We start from the raw sequence: 22,358 nt of genomic DNA on the forward strand, positions 1-22,358 counted from the left end.
TACGCTGCTAAGTTGGGGCTGGACTAGGAGGCATGGTTTCTCATCCTCTTTATATAGCCACACTAGAAGGCTTCCACTTGACCTGTTGCTGGGCTGGGGTATCCTACAGGGTCCATTAAATCACCCTTATTGTTTAAAATGTATATGGAATAGTTGTGAGATAATCAGAATATTGGGTGTTCTATTCATATTGTTAGTCAGGCGAGGCAGGGCAGGTAATGGATCAATGTCTGCATGATGTAAAAAGCTGGATGAAGGCCACTAAAGTGAAGATGAATCTTAACACGATGAAGACATGGAGGATTGATGATTTGGCACACAATAGGAAGAAAGGAAGTCCAAGGGCAATAGCACATCCATAAGGAACTTACAGAAGCTCATAAGCCAAGTTTTATGATAGCATGAATTATTATTTGAATGTAGTCCATCTGGCATCTATTCACAATTTGTCGACAATCACAACTATACAGGTGAACTGTCTCTTACCAAACATTAACCAGTTCGAAACAATAATGTAGTATGCATCACAAGAAATCTCAGCAATTTCACATGTAGAAATTACCTCCTGCCTCTTTTCTAAACTAAGCCCTGCAAATTATCCAATGCACTGACCAGCACTGTCAATGAACACAACTAACTTAATGAATACAATCTTAATGAGCACAAATATCTCAATTAAAAATTAATTTTGCAGTCTTTGTGAAATAGATTTAATGATTGTTTCTTTTCTAATTTTATCACAGGAGCATTAATGTACACCTTAGGAACATCCCAACTGGCACAGATCAGAGACAGATATTTTCTTGCTCCAGTGATCTTCTCTTTTATGGTTGACTGGAGTTGAGCAGTGCCCTTGTCAAATGAGACAGACAGACAGAAGACAGATGGATGGATAGACAAACAGAAGACATGGCACTATACTTGTTCACTCCCATTTAGGTGACTCTGATAGTGGGAATTGGTGACAATGCTGAGGCTAGTCTGAAGTAGAGGGCTGGACCACTGCTGGCATTCAAAAAGGCCACTTTGTGCTGTACCACAAGGCACACAAGCCTTGGGGATTGGCATGATTGCCTCTGCAGCCCAGCACTCCCCAGGATCTGCCACTTACCTTCAGGTGATGCTCTTTCTGTGGACAGGCCCCTGTGGCCTATCCAAGGCTGCTCTGGGTCACACAAGGCCTTTGCTCTTGAATGGCTTTGGAGAATATTCTTTTGTGATCTCTGCAGCCTCAAAAAAAAATGCATGAAAACACACCCCATTCTTGTATGATTTTTGGAGGCTGCAGAAGCTGCACAAAAAATACCTCATTCATGCATGGCCTCAGAGGCCTCCAAAAAGTATGTGGGAACAAGTGTGCTTTTGAGAATAGTTGTTGTTTGGTATTGGTAAACTCTGGTGTGTCAGCCAAAACACTGTGGCATATCACTTTGACACATGTGATAGGTTCGTCATCACTAGGATATATAAACCATAGAGATAGTTTCCTCTCTCAATTTCTCTTGCAGGTTTTTTTGTTGTTGGTTTCACTCTAACAGCTGCATTTACTTTGTCACTATAAGACTTTTTTTCAGTGAATACATTTATAATACTAAACTCTGTCACCTGTGGTTTAAAAATGATCATAAAATACATGCTTAATAAGCCGTAAGAGAAACACACAGAGCACACATTAATGTTTCTTCTCATATTCCTCTCCATAGAAAATATGGATGAATGAAATTAATAATAAGCAATTTAAAAAAGAGCATTTTAAAATAGCAATAACACTTAGACTTTTATACTGTCCCATAATGCTTTGCAACACTCTCTGAGCGATTTACACCATCAGCATATTGCCCACAAGAATCTGGGTCCCCATTTTACCGATCTTGGAAAGATGGAAGACCAAATCAACCTTGAACCCCATCAGGATTGAATTCCAGACTGTGGGCAGAGTTTACCTGCAATACTTTAATCACTGCACCACCAGGGTTGGTTTCCAAACGCAGAGCATTTAGTCAGTAGAAAGCGCTTAATTTTTAACAGACTTCGTAAGTACTGTACCTGTTTTGGTCAATGGGCTTGAAAAAAGCTGCTGAAGAAGTTTGTTCTCTGAAGTCCTCAATACCACCATTATGTCAGCAGGAAGGGTGTCTCTGTTCTTCTCAAGGAAGCCATAAGCATCATACTGAACCTATACAATGTGGGAGTTAAATGTGAAACAGGCTCTTATACGTTTCTGTCACCTGTAGTACTTTAAGTAAAGGTTGGGAAACTTTCCCCTCTAATTCCCTGTGTAGTGCTTCATCACCCATATATATATTTATGTCTAATTATTTTCATATGCACACACTCACAACTATTTTCCCTCTTCAGCAATCTCAGTACCACTTGCTATACAAGAAGAGTTAAACTTTTCTGCTTCCCACTCTCTTTGCCTCTTGTTTTTCTCCTGAATTTTAACTGTTGCAGCCACTGCTGATTTTGCAGAAGGCTTTGTTTCTGGATGATTTACCAGACACAGAGACCTTCCAATATAGACTGGTACAAAACGCTCAAGTAACTGAGTTTTTCAAGAATTTGTTTTCAAAAAATAGTCTGTTCCTTGTAAACCCTGGCAACCATAAAGTAAGGAGCCAGCAGGAAATGTTTTGACTTCTGCACTGAGAAGATTGTGGTCTTCAGCCTTAAACAAACAAGGCATTTCATGAAATTGGTAGTGATAGGAACAGTTGCAGTTCCAAGGAAAGGACCAGCAACACTATAGGCTGTACCTATGGCTGTACCACCATGTTTTAAATCAAGAATTAGGATCAATGCCCTGCCAAATGGATTTAAGACAACTGAAGTTCATTGTACCTTCTGACTCAGTTCTATTGGTCATCATGTGTCATCAAATACCATGGGTTGTAAAACAGTTTCCAAATTTTAAAATGTAAATTCGTTAAAAGCATTAATTAGGGAAGAAAAAAACTGAAAGTTGTTTAAGGGAAATCTAAGGACTTGATAATTTATTACATTTAAATTTAATATAAGTTATGTATTTACCTTTCCAGCATAATGATGAATGCCAAAACACAGCTCCACTCGTTTGGGTCTCCAGAAATATTTGCACCGCAGATTATCTTCAAATTTATCTATGCATTTTTAAAAAAAGAAAACAATATTAATGGCCCATTCTTTTGATGGCCGCAAGGACAAATCTTTTCACATTGCAAAATAGATAAGATGCTGATGATATCAGATTGGGAAACCAAACTTGAAGAATATACAGCAATGGCAAAACTAAAAATTTAGTTAAAAATGGAAATTTAACTAAATTCAAGCAAGAATGACTTCCCTCATATATTACTCAGCAAGGCAAATTCAGACATTTGGAGTATGGTTTCAAATGGGAAAGAAACCAAAACAGAAAAAAGGAATAAAATAAATAGAAATCAGAAACAATTCTTAAGGTTTAAAATATGTATATTGCAATTATCAGGGCACAATGGAAGGGAAATGTATAACTTGTAATCAAGTAGTATCTTAGTAATGTTTTAACTTATTTTTTCTTCTTTTGTATACCAATAGCCACTTTTCTTCTCTATTTTTATGTAACCATTACATAGAGTAGAACCATTTAGAAATTAGTATTTACTTTCTAAATAAGAAATTTGGACATTCTATAGACTTAGAAGACTGGCAAAAACTTTGGGATAAAAACATTAAACTTACTAAAGCAGTAACATATAAAGAAAATTTATATAAGATGTTTTATAGATGGCATATGACACCAGTTCGATTAGTGAAAATGTTTAAAAATGTGTCCAATACTTGCTGGAAATGTAAACAAAAACTAGGCACTTACTACCATGCCTGGTGGATATGCCCTAACACAAAGAAATATTGGCTTAAGATTCATAGATGGCTGGAAAAGATGACAAAAATACAGATAGAATTTAAACCGGAATTGTTTTTCCTAGGAATAGTACAATCTAATTATGGTAAAGAGAATGACTATTTAATACTACATGTATTAACAGCTTGCTCCACACCATTCGGAATTCTGGGAGTTGAAGTCCACGAGTCATAAAAGAGCCAAGGTTGCCTACTCCTGCACTAGGCACTGTAATGCCTGGAACATACTCTGCTTTCAGAAATTACAGGGGTTCTTTACCTATGCTAGTATACCAATTTTTTGAAACATCACTGACTGGTTATAAGTATTCAGTAATTTTTCAAATGAGGGTTGCTGGTCAATTTAAACCTGTCCTGTCCCAGATAAATGTATTAAAGATTTTCTGAGCACTTACTGCTTTGAGAATTGAAGTTACCCATATCTACCAGTTCAGTAGAACTGTTTCCAAACGTAGCCCACTTGACAGATTTCTAGTATCTTTCTCAATGAGATAAATACCAATTCTCCTAATCAGTAAATTCTTTTACAAGACATATCAATCTAAATAGTGGTTACAAAATTATTTTTAAGCTGTTTCTTTCACTTATTTTTCACACAGCTAGACAGGTAATATTGCTAAAGAAGCCTAGTTTATTTCTAATGGGAGTAGGATTTTTTTTCTTCCGTTTTTAAAGTGACTATCTTTTCCTGCTACAGCTTGATACACTCCCAGTTTCACAGAAGCTCTGCTGTAAGGCTCAATTCTTTCTATGTGTTATTTCTTATTCAGGAATTGCTTAATCGGCGGATAACTCTCAGATGTGGTTTGAACTGACATATCAGCTGAACTGATATGCATTCAGTTGCTTCCATTAATAATAACTAACAGTTTATTATATGGAGATGTCTTTCTAAAATTATTACAAAATACTCAACAATTTAATCAGTTGACTCCAAGAGTTTAATGCAGTCAGCTTGGATTTAGACTTTATAAAAGATACTAATTGTTCTCTTGCTTTTTCTTTTGTGTGTATTTATATATATGTAACCATTTGGGATTTCTGAACAGGTCATACCAACTAAAGTGAGGTCTGTTGCTTGGGGAAATCGGCTTTCTTCATCCAGTAGAGAAAGTAGTCCCATTGGTTTCTGAAGAAACATATCTAAGAGTGGTCTGTTGTCTTCATAATCAACCAAGACAGCATCAATCCCTTCATTTTGATATTCCATCTAAAGTATTACAAAAGTTAATAAGTCATAAATATCACTATGGGAATATTCCATATTCAGCAGTCTGGCCTTTCTTATTTATCTAGTTGCAATGCTGAGAAAACAATAAGGCAAGCAATTTTCAAAACATGTTGCTGCTTTGGGAAACGCTTCTCTTACACTTGTTCCTGGTTTTCACGTAACTAAAATTCATATGTTGCTTTTAATTCCACTGATTTGTAGAAAAAAGTATCTTTTATTTAACACAATAGCACACTATTGCATACAAAAACAATATATTCCAAATGCATTGTTCAGTCTATAGCAAAGATAACAAATTTTAATTGCTATATACAATACTGTGTTCATAGAAGTTGCATGTGTGTCCAATAAATTCACAGGGTGAAAGCTTTTTCCCTTTCTGAGAAAATGTTTATTTTCACAGAAGACAGATGAAGTCATAAACTTCATACCAAAATCATCTTCTTTGGATGATTGGTCTTACAAGTCCCAAGCCGAGCCTGCAGAATTTGCTATGGAGTCAATCAAAGCTTACCTGCTCAAGTGCAAATATGTGCTGATTGAAATAAAATTGGATCTGTTCATTTGCAATGTTTATGCACAGCTGTTCAAATGAGTTCCTTGTAAAGTTCTCAAATCCAAAAATATCCAATATCCCAACATTCATTCCACTTTCAGCATTGCTGTTTGAAAATGAACCAAATTTTTTTAAATATCAAATATAATACTATAATATGTTCCTGATTTTCCACTATATAACCTATGAGTTCAGTTTTTGAACCTGTGCTTATTTTTAGTGTTGTTGTCTTACTATTTTGAAGTAAGATATTAAACAGAATAAGTATTTCTTTCTGGGACAAAACTTAACACTGCAAATATGAATGCCTTAAAGAAAAAAAAGTTCATTTCTCCACTATCGATTTATAGTATCTTCTAGATCATTCAACCATTATTGTGCCAAAGTAACAGGCTAAGAAATATTCAGGCTATGAAGATGCAATAAATCACTAGTGTGGAAATAATCAGATACAAAAATATACACACTCCTAAGTAAATTATCACTTACCAACTTAGGTAAACATTACAGTGAATGTTTCCTAACCTAGCAAACTTAACTATGGCATTTCTTATTAGAATTTTGACATTTTTAAACTAAATCTACAGAACAGCTAATAAAGATTAGCAACCTGTGCCCTCTAGATCAGGGGTCCCCAACCCCTGGGCCATGGGCTGGCACTGGGCCGTAGTATGCCAGAAACCAGGCCGCACAAATAAGTGGAGCCCCATCTGTGGGATGCAGACAGCATACGAAACCACACCAGTCCATGGAAAAAACTCTCTCCACGGAACCAGTCCCTGGTGCCCAAAAGGTTGGGGGCCGCTGCTCTAGATATAGTGGATTACAACTTCCATTATATTCCACACTCCAGAATGTCTTATATGTGGTCGTCTTAGCTGGAGCTGATGGGAACTGAAATATGGAATGTTGTTTATTCCATGGAGCAGTTCTTAGCAGTGTAGATCATCTACCATTCTCAAAGACATGTTGGTTCATGCCAGCCAAGACGAATTCATCATTAGTAGCTTCCCTTCTGCTGGAATTAATGGGTGGGGAAAATCACTCTGTTAATGCCAAGCTAGCATGGAAAAGGGAACCAATCCAGACACTTTTTAAGGGAACTAAAGGGTACAAGATTCAAAAGTTGATTCTTCCTGCCTTTGCAGGATTAATTAGGGGCTGATGGGCTAATATGCTCAGTCTTTCACTGGCAAAGCTTCTTTCTCTTAGATGAGAGGCTTCTCCAACCCAACCAGGTTTACTTTTGGTCTCAGAATTACCAAACATTTGAACAAAGGATACATTGATATTGCTATATTGGCATAGTTAAACACAAGAAGTTAATGACTGGGATTGAATTCAAATGTTTACTTTGTGCTGAAGATAATAAAATGAAAAACAGGAGGAAGATAAAAGATAATGTAATTAAAATATCTTCTAGTATCTTTCCAGGGAGGGACGTGATTTTAACCCAAGTGAATCCCATTTACCTACTTAGTTAAATCCCAATCAAGTCTTTGAAAACGCTGGAGTTAATGTCCCAGGAACAAAAATGCAAAATCACAGCATGGAAACCAATTTGAGGCATTATCTAAAATGAACAGTAAGCTCTTGATGTAAAATAGAGAAATATGTAGGCATCAACAAGTAAATATGCAATTTATTGACTGTTAACTTGCCATATATTTTTATCAGGTTGCAGCAGGCTATTAATCCGATTTACAATCCAGCTGAAGAGTCGGCCATAAAGAGCTTTTGACATGGCATCTCGTACATCAGCTGCTTTGTCCACAGTATTTGTTCGAATAATGGTCTCACCTCGTGTGACAACACAATGTGAGGTGAGAGCCTCCTGAAGTTCTTCTGAGCCAATGCTCAGTAATGCAGCAGCTGAAAGACAGGGATGTTGTAAAATGGGGGCCAAAGTGCTAGCTATCCGGTGTGAAATTAGATTTCCTGATCATATTCTGCATTAGGACAATGCAGAGATTTTAGCAAATATTTACCATTATCTAAGGCTTCCATATTGGGCACTTCACTTTTATCAGTTTGGTGCTGTGAAGAAATTGCAGCAAATTCAATATTTCCTGTATTTAAGATCCCAGCCAAAATTCGATACACTGAATGCACTTCCTGAAAATGGTAAAAGAGAGTCAGAACTATAAACATCAACAGGTTACCAACACAACACTTTGGGGAACACATACATTCTGAGGACAGAATATTTGCATATAATTCCATAATCCGAACGCATCAAGCCATACTGTCCCTCTCAAATTATAATGTACGTTCAAAACCTTAGCACTTTTGATCATTGCAAAAGCTGGAAGGTGCTAACCTAATGTAGCCACACTTCATGGTCTTAGAGGATTCATATCATTATTCTTTTTCTTTACTTCAATGTGTACTTCTATCATTTTATTTCTAATCTTATCTTAGATTGATAGCCTCTTCAACAGCCAATTTCTATTGATTGATTGATTCATTCATTTATTTATTCTGAGCAATGACAGAATGTTTATTTTGACTCTTTATATATCAGTTTTATGTTGTTGTTAATTGCGAAGTCGTGTCTGACCCATCGCGACCCCATGGACAACGTTCCTCCAGGTCTTCCTGTCCTCTACCATCTTCTGGAGTCCATTTAAGTTCACGCCTACTGCTTCAGTGACTCCATCCAGCCACCTCATTCTCTGTCGTCCCATTCTTCTATTGCCCTCAATCTTTCCCAGCATTAGGCCCTTCTCCAATGAGTCCTTCCTTCTCATTAGGTGGCCAAAGTATTTGAGTTTCAACTTCAGGATCTGGCCTTCTAAAGAGCAGTCAGGGTTGATCTCTTCTAGGACTGACCGGTTTGAACGCCTTGCAGTCCAATGGACTCGCAGGAGTCTTCTCCAGCACCATAGTTCAAAGGCCTCAATTCTTTGTCGCTCAGCCTTTCGTATGGTCCAACTTTCACATCCATACATTGCAACTGGGAAAACCATGGCCTTGACTATACGCACTTTTGTTGGCAGGGTGATGTCTCTGCTTTTTAGTATGCTGTCTAGATTTGCCATAGTTTTATATACCAGTTTAATTCTTCGTATGCCAGTTTTTCTGTCTATAAAAGAAATCTGCCAAACTGTGAGATACCTTGCAGTGAAATGGACAGCAAACAAAGTTAATCAATAATCAAATAATAAATAAAACAAATGGGCTAACACCATGCCAAGCAGATCCTAGAAATGTCCTACTGCAATGTGAGCCTCAAAGGCAGAGTTCAAAGAGATTCTGGTGCATCAGAAAAGCCCAGATGGGACCTGGTAGGGAAGGACTGATGAGTTTCTCAAACTGTATTCCTAAATACAGTTGCCTGATAAAATGCCTAATCTATAGTTAAATTATTAAGAAAACTTTATTTTATTATTGTTATTGGCTTCAGAATTATGTGCTTCTGGGGCAATTTAAATGATGTTATTGGTGCCAAATATTGATTCTTCTTCCTCTGGTTTAGTGTTGATTCAAGTTTAGTAATTCGAACTCTAGTGAACCACTCCACTGCTGTTATTACAGTGCTACTCTCACTTGGGAACCACAAAAAGTATTCTACAAGCTACATATAGAATTGTCCAAAGCTGATCCGGTAGCCACCATTGTACCGATTCATGTTCACTTAGCAATGCTATACTGAATAAACCTGAATTAAGTTGCCCACTGAAAAATATAAATTTTTAAAGCAAGACCAACGTTATTCTGGCAACTATATATATATAAAAAAATCATCACTTACCTCTTTAGTAAATCCTATGATCCGAAAGCAATGCTGGATTGCTTCAAACTGAGTACCATAGGATTCTTTGTTAATAATATCATGCATCGTCTTTCCTGTGTCATTTGCAATGTACCTGTGTAAAATACATAACTGAATCTCATTTGATGTCGCAGCTCTTTTCACATCCATAGATCCAGAATTAGCCAAAGAATGTGACCATATTGCTCTACGGCATTGCTCACTTTAAATTAGATAGAGCTGGACGGGACCTTGGAGGTCTTCTAGTCCAGACTTTAATTAAATACATGAAGATTGAAACACCCAGGATTATGGACCTCATAAATCTCTGTCTAACCACATACTTCCAATTTGATAGACAAACTTACTATCAAATTAAAGGTACATTTATGGGATCGCCGCTTTCAGGACCTATAGCAGAGGTTGTTATGCAACATCTACAGTGGACGTTACAGCAGTTACACAAATACAACACAAAATATGGATTAGATATATAGACAACACCTTCACCATAATAAAAAAGGTCCAATTAGAGAACAACACAGAGCCATCAACAACATCTTCAAAGAAATCCAGAGAAGAAAACCACAACCCTTCCTGGATACCCTGATCAGCAGAGACCACAATGGCAAACTAGAAACATAAGTGTACTGAAAAACCATCCACACCAACCATGTACTCCACTATCAAAGCAACAACCCAACCTCCTACAAGAGAAGCCGTGTAAGAACTTTATTTAGACAAGCACAAATTTATTGCAGCAACCCTGAACAGCAGAAAAAGGAAACATATTCCAACGAAACGGATAGCCATGCAACTTTATCAAAAAGTGCCTGACCACTCAACCTAACATAGTACAACCTCTAAAAAGCCCTAGAAAGAATAACACTGCCATACATCAAGAACATACCATAAACCACCAACAGGCTACAACTACATGGAATCAGTGTAGCACACAAGCCAACTAAAGTCCTTCAAAGCATCCTAAGTAAACCAAAAGACCCAGCAGCCCCAGAAGAAAAGACAGGAGTCATTTACAACGTACAGTGTAATGACTGCAACAACCAATACAAAGGACAAACAGGTAGAAGACTGGCAAAATATAGTCATGAATATAAAATAGCAGTCAGAAGACATGGCGAAAACTCTTTAATTACTGACAGATTTAACCGTAGTTTAAATTGGGAAACTGTGACCATCCTAGACCAAGCTAAGCCCCAAAATGCTAGGGAATTTCTAGAAGCCTGGCATTCTGACAAATTAGCCATCAATAGATACATAGACATCAATAATATCTATATACTATGCAAAAGAAACAAGCAACTAGAACACGGGGATGCAGAGGCTTAATGATGCTGCAACTGCCAGACAGAAACGATCTGCACTCCGACGGTTCAAGCCCAGCTCCATGAGACAGAATGAGCTCCTGTCACTGAGTTCCTGTCACCCAATCCCTAGCTCCTGCTCACCCAGCAGTATGAGAGGAGGCAATATTGCAAGTAGATAAAAGGGTTCCACTTCAGTGGGAAAAAAATACCTAGCTATGTTTATGTGTGCAGATAGGGAAGTTGGCACTGGACCGGGCCACACGTGAAGCATCGCAACATGAGGCGAGGCAAGACCGGCAGAGGAGACTGGAAGAGCCAGCAACCCGAGGGCCACTAGCTAATTGGTGTAAACCTACTTCACCTCCCTCCCCCACACTGTACCAAGGATAGGCGTGCAACTGCTGAACAGAATGAATTAGCAATCTAGGCTGTCAGGACTGCATTGTGTCTAGCATTGTATAACGTATAACATTATATGCTATATGTTAAATAAATAAACAAGCCAAAAAGGGAACAAAAAAACCCAAGCACCTCTCCACCAGCAATCAGCACCCAGATGAGTATAGATTAGATCCAAGATTAACATTAGACCAACAATCAAGTAAACAAGACCCCAATCAAGGAACTACCAAACAAGCCAACAATAAAACAGCCTAACCAAAGAACCTCTAGGACCACCTCACCAATACTGACAGAGCAAGCCAGTAGAATATAGTCTGGGAACAAATCCCATTCTTTACTTGCACTGATGATGTTACCTAGTTTGGATAGTGAAACATCTGCAAGAAAACAACCAAGCTCAGAGAGCGCCAAGGACCCCTTACAATGTATAGTTCCTGGAAAGTAAAATAACAAGGCTGCTGCCTGAAAGTCAAATCCATGACTCAAATCCCTTTTGAAGAGCCTATACATAATTTTGAGACTGAGCCAAAAGCTCAGACTAAATCCTTGTTAAAGAACTATTTCAACCAAATCAGTGAGCTTATATGAATGCTAACATACAGTACCTATCAGTTCAACCCAGATTGCAGCATCTCAATAAATATCTAGCTATTTCCTAGATATTGTCATATTCTTGTATAATCAACAAATGTAATCCTTAGGACAAATACCTACTCTCAGCTTAGTCTACCTGACTGGGTTATTGTTGGAAGAAAATGGGAAGAGAGACTATTATATATGCTGCCTTAAGCACCTAAATGAAAGGTAGAAGTCTAATGAGCAAATTAATATTAAAAGGACAACCCCTTGCAGAGAATTGAAAATATATTATTTGCAAAGTGTACAGAAACACATTAAACCTCTCATTCTTATCTCCTTTTTCCATTACTAACACCATGACTAGCATATTATAAGCTGTCCTTTTAATTGATGCTATTATTTTCAAAATGAGGACTCCAAAAAATACAGTTAGGTAAATTTTGGGTCAGTCTCAAAGTTGGGAGAGAGCAAGGCAAGCTCCTTGAGAGATCAGAAACTAGAATACCCGAAGGCAAAATTTGGCCTAATATTGCTAATTACCCAAATAGTAATGTACCAATTTAAAACAATTCATTTGGCTTTGTTTGTCTAGAATGCTAATACATACCATTAACTTTATAATCATCCATTTTGGAAAGCAGATTAAATCCGAGAGTGTGGCGAAACTACGATTAACTGAACTTTTTCATTTTTGATTAATGTAATTAATCCATATATAAATAATAGCATTTCTTCTTGCCTATACAGTTGTATACATGAAAGGACTACCGTGAATGTTTAGGATAAGGGGAATGATTAAGGCAGATTTTAAAACTTCTCACCAAAACAAACGGCTATTCAATATTTAGTTATAACTAGCAATAAACACAAGTCAGCAAAAATTACCTGGGAGGCTTTTTCTCAGGGAGCTTATATTCAGAAAGTTTCTTCTGATGATAAAGACCAGCATAAATGTAGTAAAATATATGGAAGTTTTTCTCTCCTCTGTTAGAAAAAAAAGAATTACTGTAGAGCATAAATGTAAGATGTTATCTTTAACCTGAGAATTCAACCAGTATATAAAACAGTTTCAGGAAGCAATAGTTCCCCCAAACCACATCTGTTTATATACCTAAAGAAATCCATATGTCCAGACTGCAAAATCCATCAGTCTCAGGCTCCTGCTCTATAATTGAGGCAATGAAGTTCTATATTCTCCATCTAGAATAAATGGAGGACACCAGGAGGAAAAAAGGTTCTGAAATGTTATTCTTAAGAAACCAAGTCTAAAATCAAGTTTTGGATTTCTCTCAGCCAATTGCCATTCTTCTGAGCTGTGGTGGGAGAACTTTACATTTTTTAACCCTAATTTTTTAAAAATATATATTTTATTGATTTTTTTTAACATAAGTCACCTTAATATTTGGTAAACAGCGTGTTGTTTGGGTTTCTATTTAAAAACAATCAATAACAATTAATTTCTATAATTCCATAATCCACATAGTAGCTTTCTTTGATTTTCTCTTCTTCCAATAATATTCTCTTTTACCAATCTTGAATTAGTACATTTCTTAGTATTTTGATAGATAACAATTGAATATAAACATTTCCTAGTTTTTAACAACCGCATCAATATAAAGCTTCTTTTCTAATTGATCATCTTAATTACTTCATCATAAATCCTGTTCAAAATATTCTTACCAATTAAGATTTTCTCAGAGTTAATTACACTTAAGTATTTAAGTCTTTTCCCTCATACAAGCCATCCCAACAATTTTACATTTCTCGTATCTTAAAAAAAAGAGAGAGAGAGAAAAGAAAAAAGAAGGAAATAGTATACTGCTTGAGAAACATGTCCCTCTTAAGCTAAGATACATTTATATCCCAAATTTTTCTATTATTTTTAACCATATTCAAACAAATGTTTAATCTTTAAATATTCCATCTAATAAATCCAATCATCTAATCTTCTGAATCTATTCAGAACATTTTTATCAACTGAGGTTTCCTCAAGATCAATTACACTTAAGTATCTAAAACATTCCCCTCATATAAACCATCCCAGTATTTTTATATTTATCATATCATAAAAAAATACTATGTTACTTAACAGGCCCATCCCCCTTAAACTAAAATACATTTATATCCCCAAAAAATTCTATATTTTAACCATATTCAATCAATTGTTTAATCTTTAGATATTCCATCTGATAAATCCCATCATCTAATTTCTTAATTCTAACTTTAGCCTTTTTTTTTTTGCCAAACATCTTTCCTAATCTGTATGCTCCGCTGGACCAAAAAGTCTTTCCATCGTCTTGTAGATATTGTTGTAAGTACAAGAGACGAATCCAGTAAGTTGTTTTTCTGGGTTTTGCCCCTTCGTATTCATTGAAAATCTTTTTCTTTCTCTTAATTTCTCTTATCGTTTTTTGTCTCTCAAATTCTCGTAGTTCTCCTGACAGCTCTATAATCCATTTTGTCGAATCTTTTTTCTTGTCCTCAGACTTATTTTGCAATCTTGAAGTGTAGATTATCTTTAGCATGTCAGATATTTACTGAAAGTTTTTCTCCACCTGGATTAAGTCATAATTCCTTCCATTGTTGGGTTCCATCTTTAAATCTCTTTCCTCTAGTTTATGTTGTCTGCTTTATCTGATCATACTCTATTTTTATTTACTGAGAGTTTTTTTGTTGTAAGGTTAAATTGAAGATGTGTTCATTTATATTTTCAAAGTTGTTTTTAATTTCCTCATGGTTTGAAATCATTGTCGTTTGAATTAATTGCAACATAGCATACATTTCCTCCTGGAAAGTATTTGTTTTTTCTTGATATGTTCTTTCTGCAGATCTCTGATGTTCCATTATAGCCAAAAATCAAAGTTTTCCTTTCTCTGCAAACAGCTTTAGAGTCACAGTTCAATAAGTATTTATAATCCAGGAAGATCTTTTTTTTTTCTCTAAGGTTTATAGTTCTTGCCTTGTAGATAGCCCAAAATGTTTTCTTTTCTTTGTTGCAGCTGTTCTCTGTTTAATTAAGACATTGAAGGTCACAAAAACAAGTTATCTTTTTCTGGGCTTTCTACCAATTCCTATATTAGAGCAACTACAGTTGTATATTTTCATCCACCACTAGATGTTAGCATCAGCTCGTTTTTCAATTTTCAAAACAAGCAATTACTTTCTTCTGTTTTCATCAAAAATCTTTTGAAAAGAAAATCTTAACAAATTCCACCAATTTCAAACGTATCTAGATTTAAGTCTTATAGTCATTTCATTTCAATATATTTCTGTCCCCCATAAAAGTTTAATTCACTGCTTCCTTCTGTGGGAGGGTGGGGCAAGACTCACTTTCAGAGGATTTTTGCTTCTTGGTTTTTTTTTTCCAGGAAATCAATTATCAAGTAGAAGAGAGAGAATCAATATTCTTACCCAGTTCCAAACATGTTGTTTATGATCAAGCTTAAATTAGTGCTTTTTGGCTTTGGCTGCTTGTAGCTTGGGCTAGACTCTGGGGTGAAGCTAGCCTTTCTTCTGCTGGTTTCTGGAGGGTTTCTCTGAATGACCGGATCGACTGCCATCTCTCCATGGTTGGCGGGGCTCCCCTACTTCTTTGTCACCTCTCCGGGGCGACTTTAGGCCCATTTAGGGTCCTCAACAGAGAAAATTGGCCATAGTGTGTGGAGCCCTGCGATCCCTTGGCTGCTGTACTACTGCGCACAACTGGAAGCCCTAACCCTAATTTTTTAACATTAAAATTGGATCCTGAGTTTTCTTGTTTTCCCTCACCCTTGACCATTGTCCATACTGTCTGGAATGAACGGTTCTGAAAATCAATACATTGGACTGATAAAGGCTCGTGTATCTAATTATGAATCCTCCAGGCCCAGGGGAATGCTAAAGCAGAGTCCCCCAATCTTTTGGGCACCAAGGACCAGTTCCGTGGAAAGAGGTTTTTCCATGGATCGGAGGCGGCACGGTTTCATGTGCTCCTTGCATCCCATGGATGGGGCTTCACTTGTTTGCATGGACCGGTTTCTGGCATGCCAGGGACCGGTGCCAGTTCATGGACCAGGGGTTGGGGACCCCTGTGCTAAAGTACACTGAACCCTGTAGTGTATTGAAAGAACAGAGAGCAAGGCCAGAGTTTCTGAGAGCTCTCTGGGTTTCTGCAGATGTTGGGTTGGACTTGAGCACTGCATCCCTTAAATAGCTCCTTCAAAGTCCCCCCCACCCCAGTTGCGTAGACATATGTATAGGTGCACAGAAGTCATCTCTACACCGTGACTGGCACCTCAGCACTTCAAGCAGGAGCTTCAAGGTGCACTGTGGTTCCTTTGCAAATTGCCTCTCCAAATAATTTGCACAGGCCAGGTATTAGTGCACTGAAGCCAAAATTATATTTAAAACTCTCCAACCCTTTTCCAGTTGAAGATAACATTGCTAATTCATTTATAATAAAAGCGATATTTTAAACAAAACAGTCCAAATTATACCTACAAAGCTTGTTTTATAACTCTGGATTTTTCAAGCAGGTATTCTGAGATCTTTGCTCCCATTACAGCTCCAGTTGGTGTGAACATCATTTCCAAGTATTTCCCAAAACGGCTAGAATTGTCATTGATAGCAGTGTGGGCATTCCCAAATGCTTCGACTAAAGGGTTCACTTGGAGGATCTTCTCCCGCAAAGCACGATTGTTTGCCTTCATAAACAGAAAAGGTCACAAGGAATTTCCTCTATCAGCAATATGCCCTCATATTCATTTAAAACATTCCTATCCTCATCCCGAACTGAAAGCAAATACATCAGCAAGAAGCAGTTGAAAGGGGAACACAATCAGGAACAAGATAACAAGAAACAAGAACAAACAAACAAACACCCCAGCATTAAATATCCATCTATTAATAGTTTGTGCAAATTTGTTTGAAGAGAACCCTTCCTAATTTCTCTGGGATATAATCCAATGAAAATACAAATTTAAAAAGTTGTTTTATTATACATAAAACCTACTAAATAAATACCCAAAAATTGATTTTTCAATTTTTGTTCTAAAACTCTCTCCATATTACAGGTAGACCTCAACTTAACAACCATTTAACAATTGTTCAGAGTTATAACTGCACTGAAAAGATTGACTTATGACCATTCCTTGCACTTACAATTGTGGTAGCGTCCCCAAAATCATGATTAAAGTTCAGGCATTTAGCAACTGGCACATATTTATGATAGTTGCAGAATCCTGGGGTCAGGTGATTTCCATTTGCAAACTTCCCAACTCACTTCTGACCAGCCAAGTCAATGGGGGAGCCAGAATCACTTAATGTCTACATGTTTCACTTAACAACCACAGTGCCCCCCTTAACAATCATGCAAAAAGGTTTGTAAAAATCAGGTGTGACTCACACTTAACCACTGCCTTAACTTAGCAACAGAAATTCTCATCCCAGTTGTGATCGCAAGTTGAGGACTATCTGTATTATGCTTTAACAAAGGATCTGAGACTGAAGTTAAGAAAAAATGGAAGCGGAAGCCTGTAATCACCTTGCCACAAGATACACTTGAAATGAGAAGGGAAGAAAAAACATGAAACATAAACATGAACCCAAAGATTTGTACACACTCATCCCTGCCAAATTAGCAAGTGGGCAACCTGTGGCCTCCAGATAATTCTACATTACAAATCTCAGCATCCTTCAGCCTGTCCCTCTTGCCTGTGGTGAGGGAGAATTGAAACCCAGTATAATCAGTTGAGACAGAGACTGCTCAACCCTGCACTAAATCTGAGTTTAAAGTTGCATGCAAATGCAGCCAGTACTTCACAGTATTATAATTTGAGTTATGTGACAGACAGTAAATACCTTTCCCAGGAAGGTCAAATGCTGCACAATGAGATGGGCACTTTCGGTCTTCCCGGCGCCGCTTTCTCCACTGATGATTATGCACTGATGGTACAAAACAGAAGAGAAGATGCATAATTGGCAACTCAAGGAATAAACCTTCATCCCTATAGTCATGTGCTTTAATATACCATTAAACATTTAACTATTTTAAATTATACTTTCTTCATGAGTATAAAACAAACTTTCAAAATTGCCCAGTTGAAAGTATTAAATATATATATAATATATATATATATATATATATATATATATATATATATATATATATATATATATATATATAGAATCCATGTGTTTGAATTGGATCTAGCCTACTAATAATGGAGAATACAGAAACATTTTCTATTTCTGCCAAATTCTTCCAGTGAGCATTAGAAAGGATTTCTGTCCCTTCTACAAATATAATCGCAGGAAATATTTATATATGAGTGACATTAAATCATGTCTGATTAAATAATGAATGACCCTGTACAGTACGTGACAAACAAGAAAATCAATTATTTTGGCAATAAAATTTGGAAGGTTTTGTTTAGGGATGTCCACTGAAGCCTTCAGTATCTGGATCTGGCCACCCCAGATGAAATGGTATGCAGAATTGGGAAGGTGAATCAAACAAATAATCTGGGATTGTTTCAAACAATGCAAGTGGCTGATAATTTCATTACAAGCACTATCCCCTTGGAACTGACAATATTAGGACTCTCTTGAAATGAGTTTTTCTTTACACAGGTTACTCCCTACATTTACACAATTTTTTCCCTGTGCTGGCCAGTTTATATCTACACTTTAGTTAGCTGGATTGTAGGGAAAGTGCAAGGGTCAACTCAGACCTCACATCACATACATAGCTACTTCTGTGAAAATAGTAGTCATGTGCTTGGTTGGGCTCTCTCTATGTGACATATCAAATTTGCAACAAGGTGACATTTAACCCTTTCAGGTTAAGACACTAGTATGGAAAAATGATTAAAAAAAATGAAGAACATAGCATCACAACATCCAATATCTGCACTTTAATATTGATTTTTTTTGTTTTAATGTATTTACTTTGTTTTAACTTAATGACCCTCTGAAAAACTGATGAAGAGAGAAACATATATCGACAAGTTCTACCAGGTATTATGTGAAGGCAGGAAGCCAAATGGATGATTAATGTTTTGGGCAGCAGCTGCCTATTTTGTTGAACTCTACCTTGGTTCCTGAAGCATCCTAGAAGAACAACTATTCAGAGTACTTTTGGTTGTTCTACTTTTAAAGGAAAAAAAGAAGAGAGAAAAAGGTCCTTCTAACAGTCACCTTCGTGAAGATCCCTGCACATCAACTCATTTTCTCTTTATTCCAAATGGTAATATGCCTGTATTTATTTTCTAGAGCAGGAGTGTCCAACCTTGGTAACTTTAAGACTTTAAGTATCTAAAAAGAGAATGTAAATATTCCCTTTTTCACTTTAAGTAATCACATGCAAAATATTCAGTGACAACGGTGTTCAAAACACAGATCTGCCATTTCATACACTGCAAACATATGTGAAAAGCATGTCCTGTAGAAAAACTAAGGACAATATAAAATTTTGGCCTATGATTACAGATCTAATATTACTATAGAAACAACTCTGATGTAAAGAAATACCAAGCTGCATATCGAAAAAAAAATGTAGATATCAGAAAGAATAAAAGATAAAGGGACAAACATCCAGTTTTGGTCACCACAATGTAAAAAAGATGTTGAGGCTCTAGAAAGTGTACAAAGAAGAACAAAGATGATTAGGGGACTGGAGGCTAAAACATATAAAGAACGATTGCAGTGTTCCAATATCTCAGGGGTTGCCACAAAGAAAAGGGAGTCAAGCTATTCTACAAAGCACCTGGAGGCAGGACAAGAAGCCATGGATGGAAACTAATCAAAGAGAGAAGCAACCTAGAACTACGGAGAAATTTCCTGACAGTTAAAACAATTAAATCAGTGGAACAACCTGCTTTCAAAAGTTGTGAATGCTCCAACACTGGAAGTTTTAAAGAAGAGACTGGACAACCATTTGTCTGAAATGGTATAGGGTTTCTTGCCTGAGCAGGGGGTTGGACTAGAAGACCTCCAAAGTCCCTTCCAACTCATCATCATCATCATCATATCACCATCACCATCACCATCATCCTCATCATCAACATCATCATTATATTAGTATTCAAATGAAAGCTCAAACTCTAATTCAAGTATTAGGTTAACTTTTCCTATTGTTCTAGAGAATATACTAGCTTTGGAACAAATGTTATACCACTATGAAAATTTACTAGTTGAAAATACTTTATCCTGTAAAATCTAGTTTATATCTGAGTTTGGAGGAAACTTTCTCCCCCTCCTCCTTGCCCCTTTCTCCTTCCTTCTTCAACACCCAATTAGTTTAGCCCTGTCACTATCCTGGCTTCTCATCTCGAGGCACGTTCCATTTTTGTCAATGTCCTTCTAAAATAGAGTGCTGAGAACTGGACATATTTCTCCAGATAAGGTCTGGCTAGTATAGAGATTACATTCCATGACCCAGAAATTATTCTCCTTCTGTTGATGCAGCCTCAAACTGCATTAGCTTTTCAGTCTTCATCATGCCACTGACTCATCTTCAGCTTGTGATTACTAAGGTTATCTAGATTGTTCTCACATATATCACTACCACAAGATATCTCTCCCATCTACAATAAGTGTCTTTTTTTTTAAAGCAAGACCTGAATTCTATAGTGTCATTTGTAAAATTCTTGGAAGCCCTCTTTCAGACTCATCCATTCAGATTATAAAAGTACTGAACATCTATGGCTCAGGACAGATACTGTTCCTCCCCAGACTTACTAGCTCCATACTGATGCAAAGACATGAATGAGAATAGGTGTTGTGTTGGAATATAGAAAGCTGGATTGCAGGAGGGAGGGGGAGCATTCCAGAAGAATAATAATCCAGATATTTTGTGTGAGAGAAAAAGGGTGAAGACAGCCCCTCCCTAATAGTTCTTAAAGTATGTATTTGATGTTTCCCCGAAAGTAAGACAATGTCTTATATTATTTTTGCCTCCAAAAGAGGCATTAGGTCTTAATTTTGGGGGTGTCTTATATTTTTCATGACACCTGCTTCGCCTCGTGGCGGCGGCACCAACAAAGATTTCACGAGAAGTTGGAAGGTCTGACTGAACTTTTTTTAGTCCCGCAAACTCCGTTTCCCTGCAGCAGAAGAGAAATGCGCTAGAGCTGGAAAGCAGGTTAGCAAAGAAATGCTTTCGGGAAGAGGGAGGAGCTGCGCCGGGAGGAGAAGTGGCAGGAAACGGGGCTGCCGTTTCCAGAAGGGAGAAGGGAGATGCGGGGCAATGCAGGCAGCAAGCAAGTGCTGTTCTCTGCTATGCATCCCTGCGCAGAGCTGCTGCGTTCTCTGTTCTCCATAAGACAGGCAACAAAGGGCTGGCAGAGGCAGGCACCTGGGAGAGTTGGCAGAGGACAAATAGGCGGCGGCTGCGCCCGGGCAGATAATCTGCAGGGTGAAGCTTAAAGAAAGCCCCTCCAGTGGCGCACGACAGCAGCAGAGCCATTCACCGTCACTCCCCCCTGGCTCCAAAATGGCAGAGAGGGACCAGGCCTACCCCGTCCATCCCATCCACCGTAACATGGCAGTCCGGCTCGGGAGGGGAGTGAAAGGTTGCCAATCAAGGAATGGCCTGGTGGGGGGGTCCGGGTCCGGTAAGCGGGTACCGGGTGCATGGGGCACTCCACCCCCTCCCCCACCTGCCTCGCCTCATTGTGGTGGCAGCGGCGCGATGTGCCATGCGGCCTCCTGCCCCATTGCAGCAGTGAGGTGGGATGGAGTGGGCAGGGTCCTAACTAGGGCTTATTTTTGGGTAGGGCTTATATTAGCCCCCTCAAAAAAATCAGGGTAGGAGGGGCTTATTTTCGGGGAAGCACAGGTAGTAGATGTTGTGGCTCCGTCCTGTGGGTCCCTCTCATCGGAGGAGGAAGGCTCTGAACATGAAGGAGAGGAGATGGCCAGGCCTCCCTCTCCAGGACCTTCCCCTCTGGTGCGGCCTTCGGTGCCTTCCGACGGAGAGGAGATTGGCCAGGAGCCAGGTGCTTCTGGGATTGGCCAGGAGCCAGGTGTATCGGACTCCGAGGAGNATTTTGCTGAATCTTATGTTGCAGCACTCCGGCAATTATCCTGGACTTGTCTTGTGTTTGTATTGTGTTATCAGTAAAGGTCTTGGCAGGCAGCCACGGAGTTGCTGCCAAGTGTTTATCTGTTTTTGGCAGTGCTGAGCAGTCTTTTAGCCCTCGGCTGACTGGTTGGGGGGTGTGAGTCGGACGGGGGACAGAACAGTAGAATGCTTCAGTTGGCAAGATTCAATCTATAGGAACTCTGCTCAGAAGTCTCATTATGTGTCTTTCTTGGTTTTGGGGCCTGACAGGTGTGGTTGTTGCTGAAACAGCGGTCCAACCAAGTAACACCAGACCCAACTCACACTGAATCAACTTTCAACAAGTATATTAGAAGAAATCTTGGCTTCAATATTTTTGAAATCAGGCTATATCACATCTGCACTTTTTATGATGCTTGGATGTACACTGCTAGTATGTGCAAATCCTTTGCATGCAGAGACAGCTGGGATATAATTACAAAACAGTCACACAGGTCTTAAAAAGAGATGCAGCTTCTTTATTGATTCTTTTCAGAGATGTAATACAGGAAAATGAGATTAAACCAATAGTCTGGAAAAAGCTC

General features: G+C 38.0%; 1 protein-coding gene across 1 annotated transcript in view; it reads right to left on the bottom strand.

The window, feature by feature from the left end:
- Positions 1-22,358, bottom strand: part of MYO3B (myosin IIIB) — a gene marked incomplete at its 3' end in the record, with an annotated part of 162,826 nt that overhangs the window by 52,734 nt on the left and 87,734 nt on the right. Inside the window, exons 12-21 of the mRNA XM_029284724.1 lie at positions 17,571-17,654; positions 16,212-16,414; positions 12,618-12,716; positions 9,424-9,538; positions 7,658-7,784; positions 7,331-7,541; positions 5,628-5,775; positions 4,939-5,092; positions 3,031-3,119; positions 2,047-2,176 (exon numbers count right to left, since the gene is read on the bottom strand). Coding sequence (XP_029140557.1) covers positions 2,047-2,176; positions 3,031-3,119; positions 4,939-5,092; positions 5,628-5,775; positions 7,331-7,541; positions 7,658-7,784; positions 9,424-9,538; positions 12,618-12,716; positions 16,212-16,414; positions 17,571-17,654 — 1,360 coding nt within the window. The remainder of the gene's footprint in view (positions 1-2,046; positions 2,177-3,030; positions 3,120-4,938; positions 5,093-5,627; positions 5,776-7,330; positions 7,542-7,657; positions 7,785-9,423; positions 9,539-12,617; positions 12,717-16,211; positions 16,415-17,570; positions 17,655-22,358) is intronic.

This window comes from Protobothrops mucrosquamatus, unplaced genomic scaffold, assembly GCF_001527695.2.
Source record: "Protobothrops mucrosquamatus isolate PMUCROS unplaced genomic scaffold, P.Mucros_1.0 scaffold866, whole genome shotgun sequence".
Taxonomy (NCBI): domain Eukaryota; kingdom Metazoa; phylum Chordata; class Lepidosauria; order Squamata; family Viperidae; genus Protobothrops; species Protobothrops mucrosquamatus.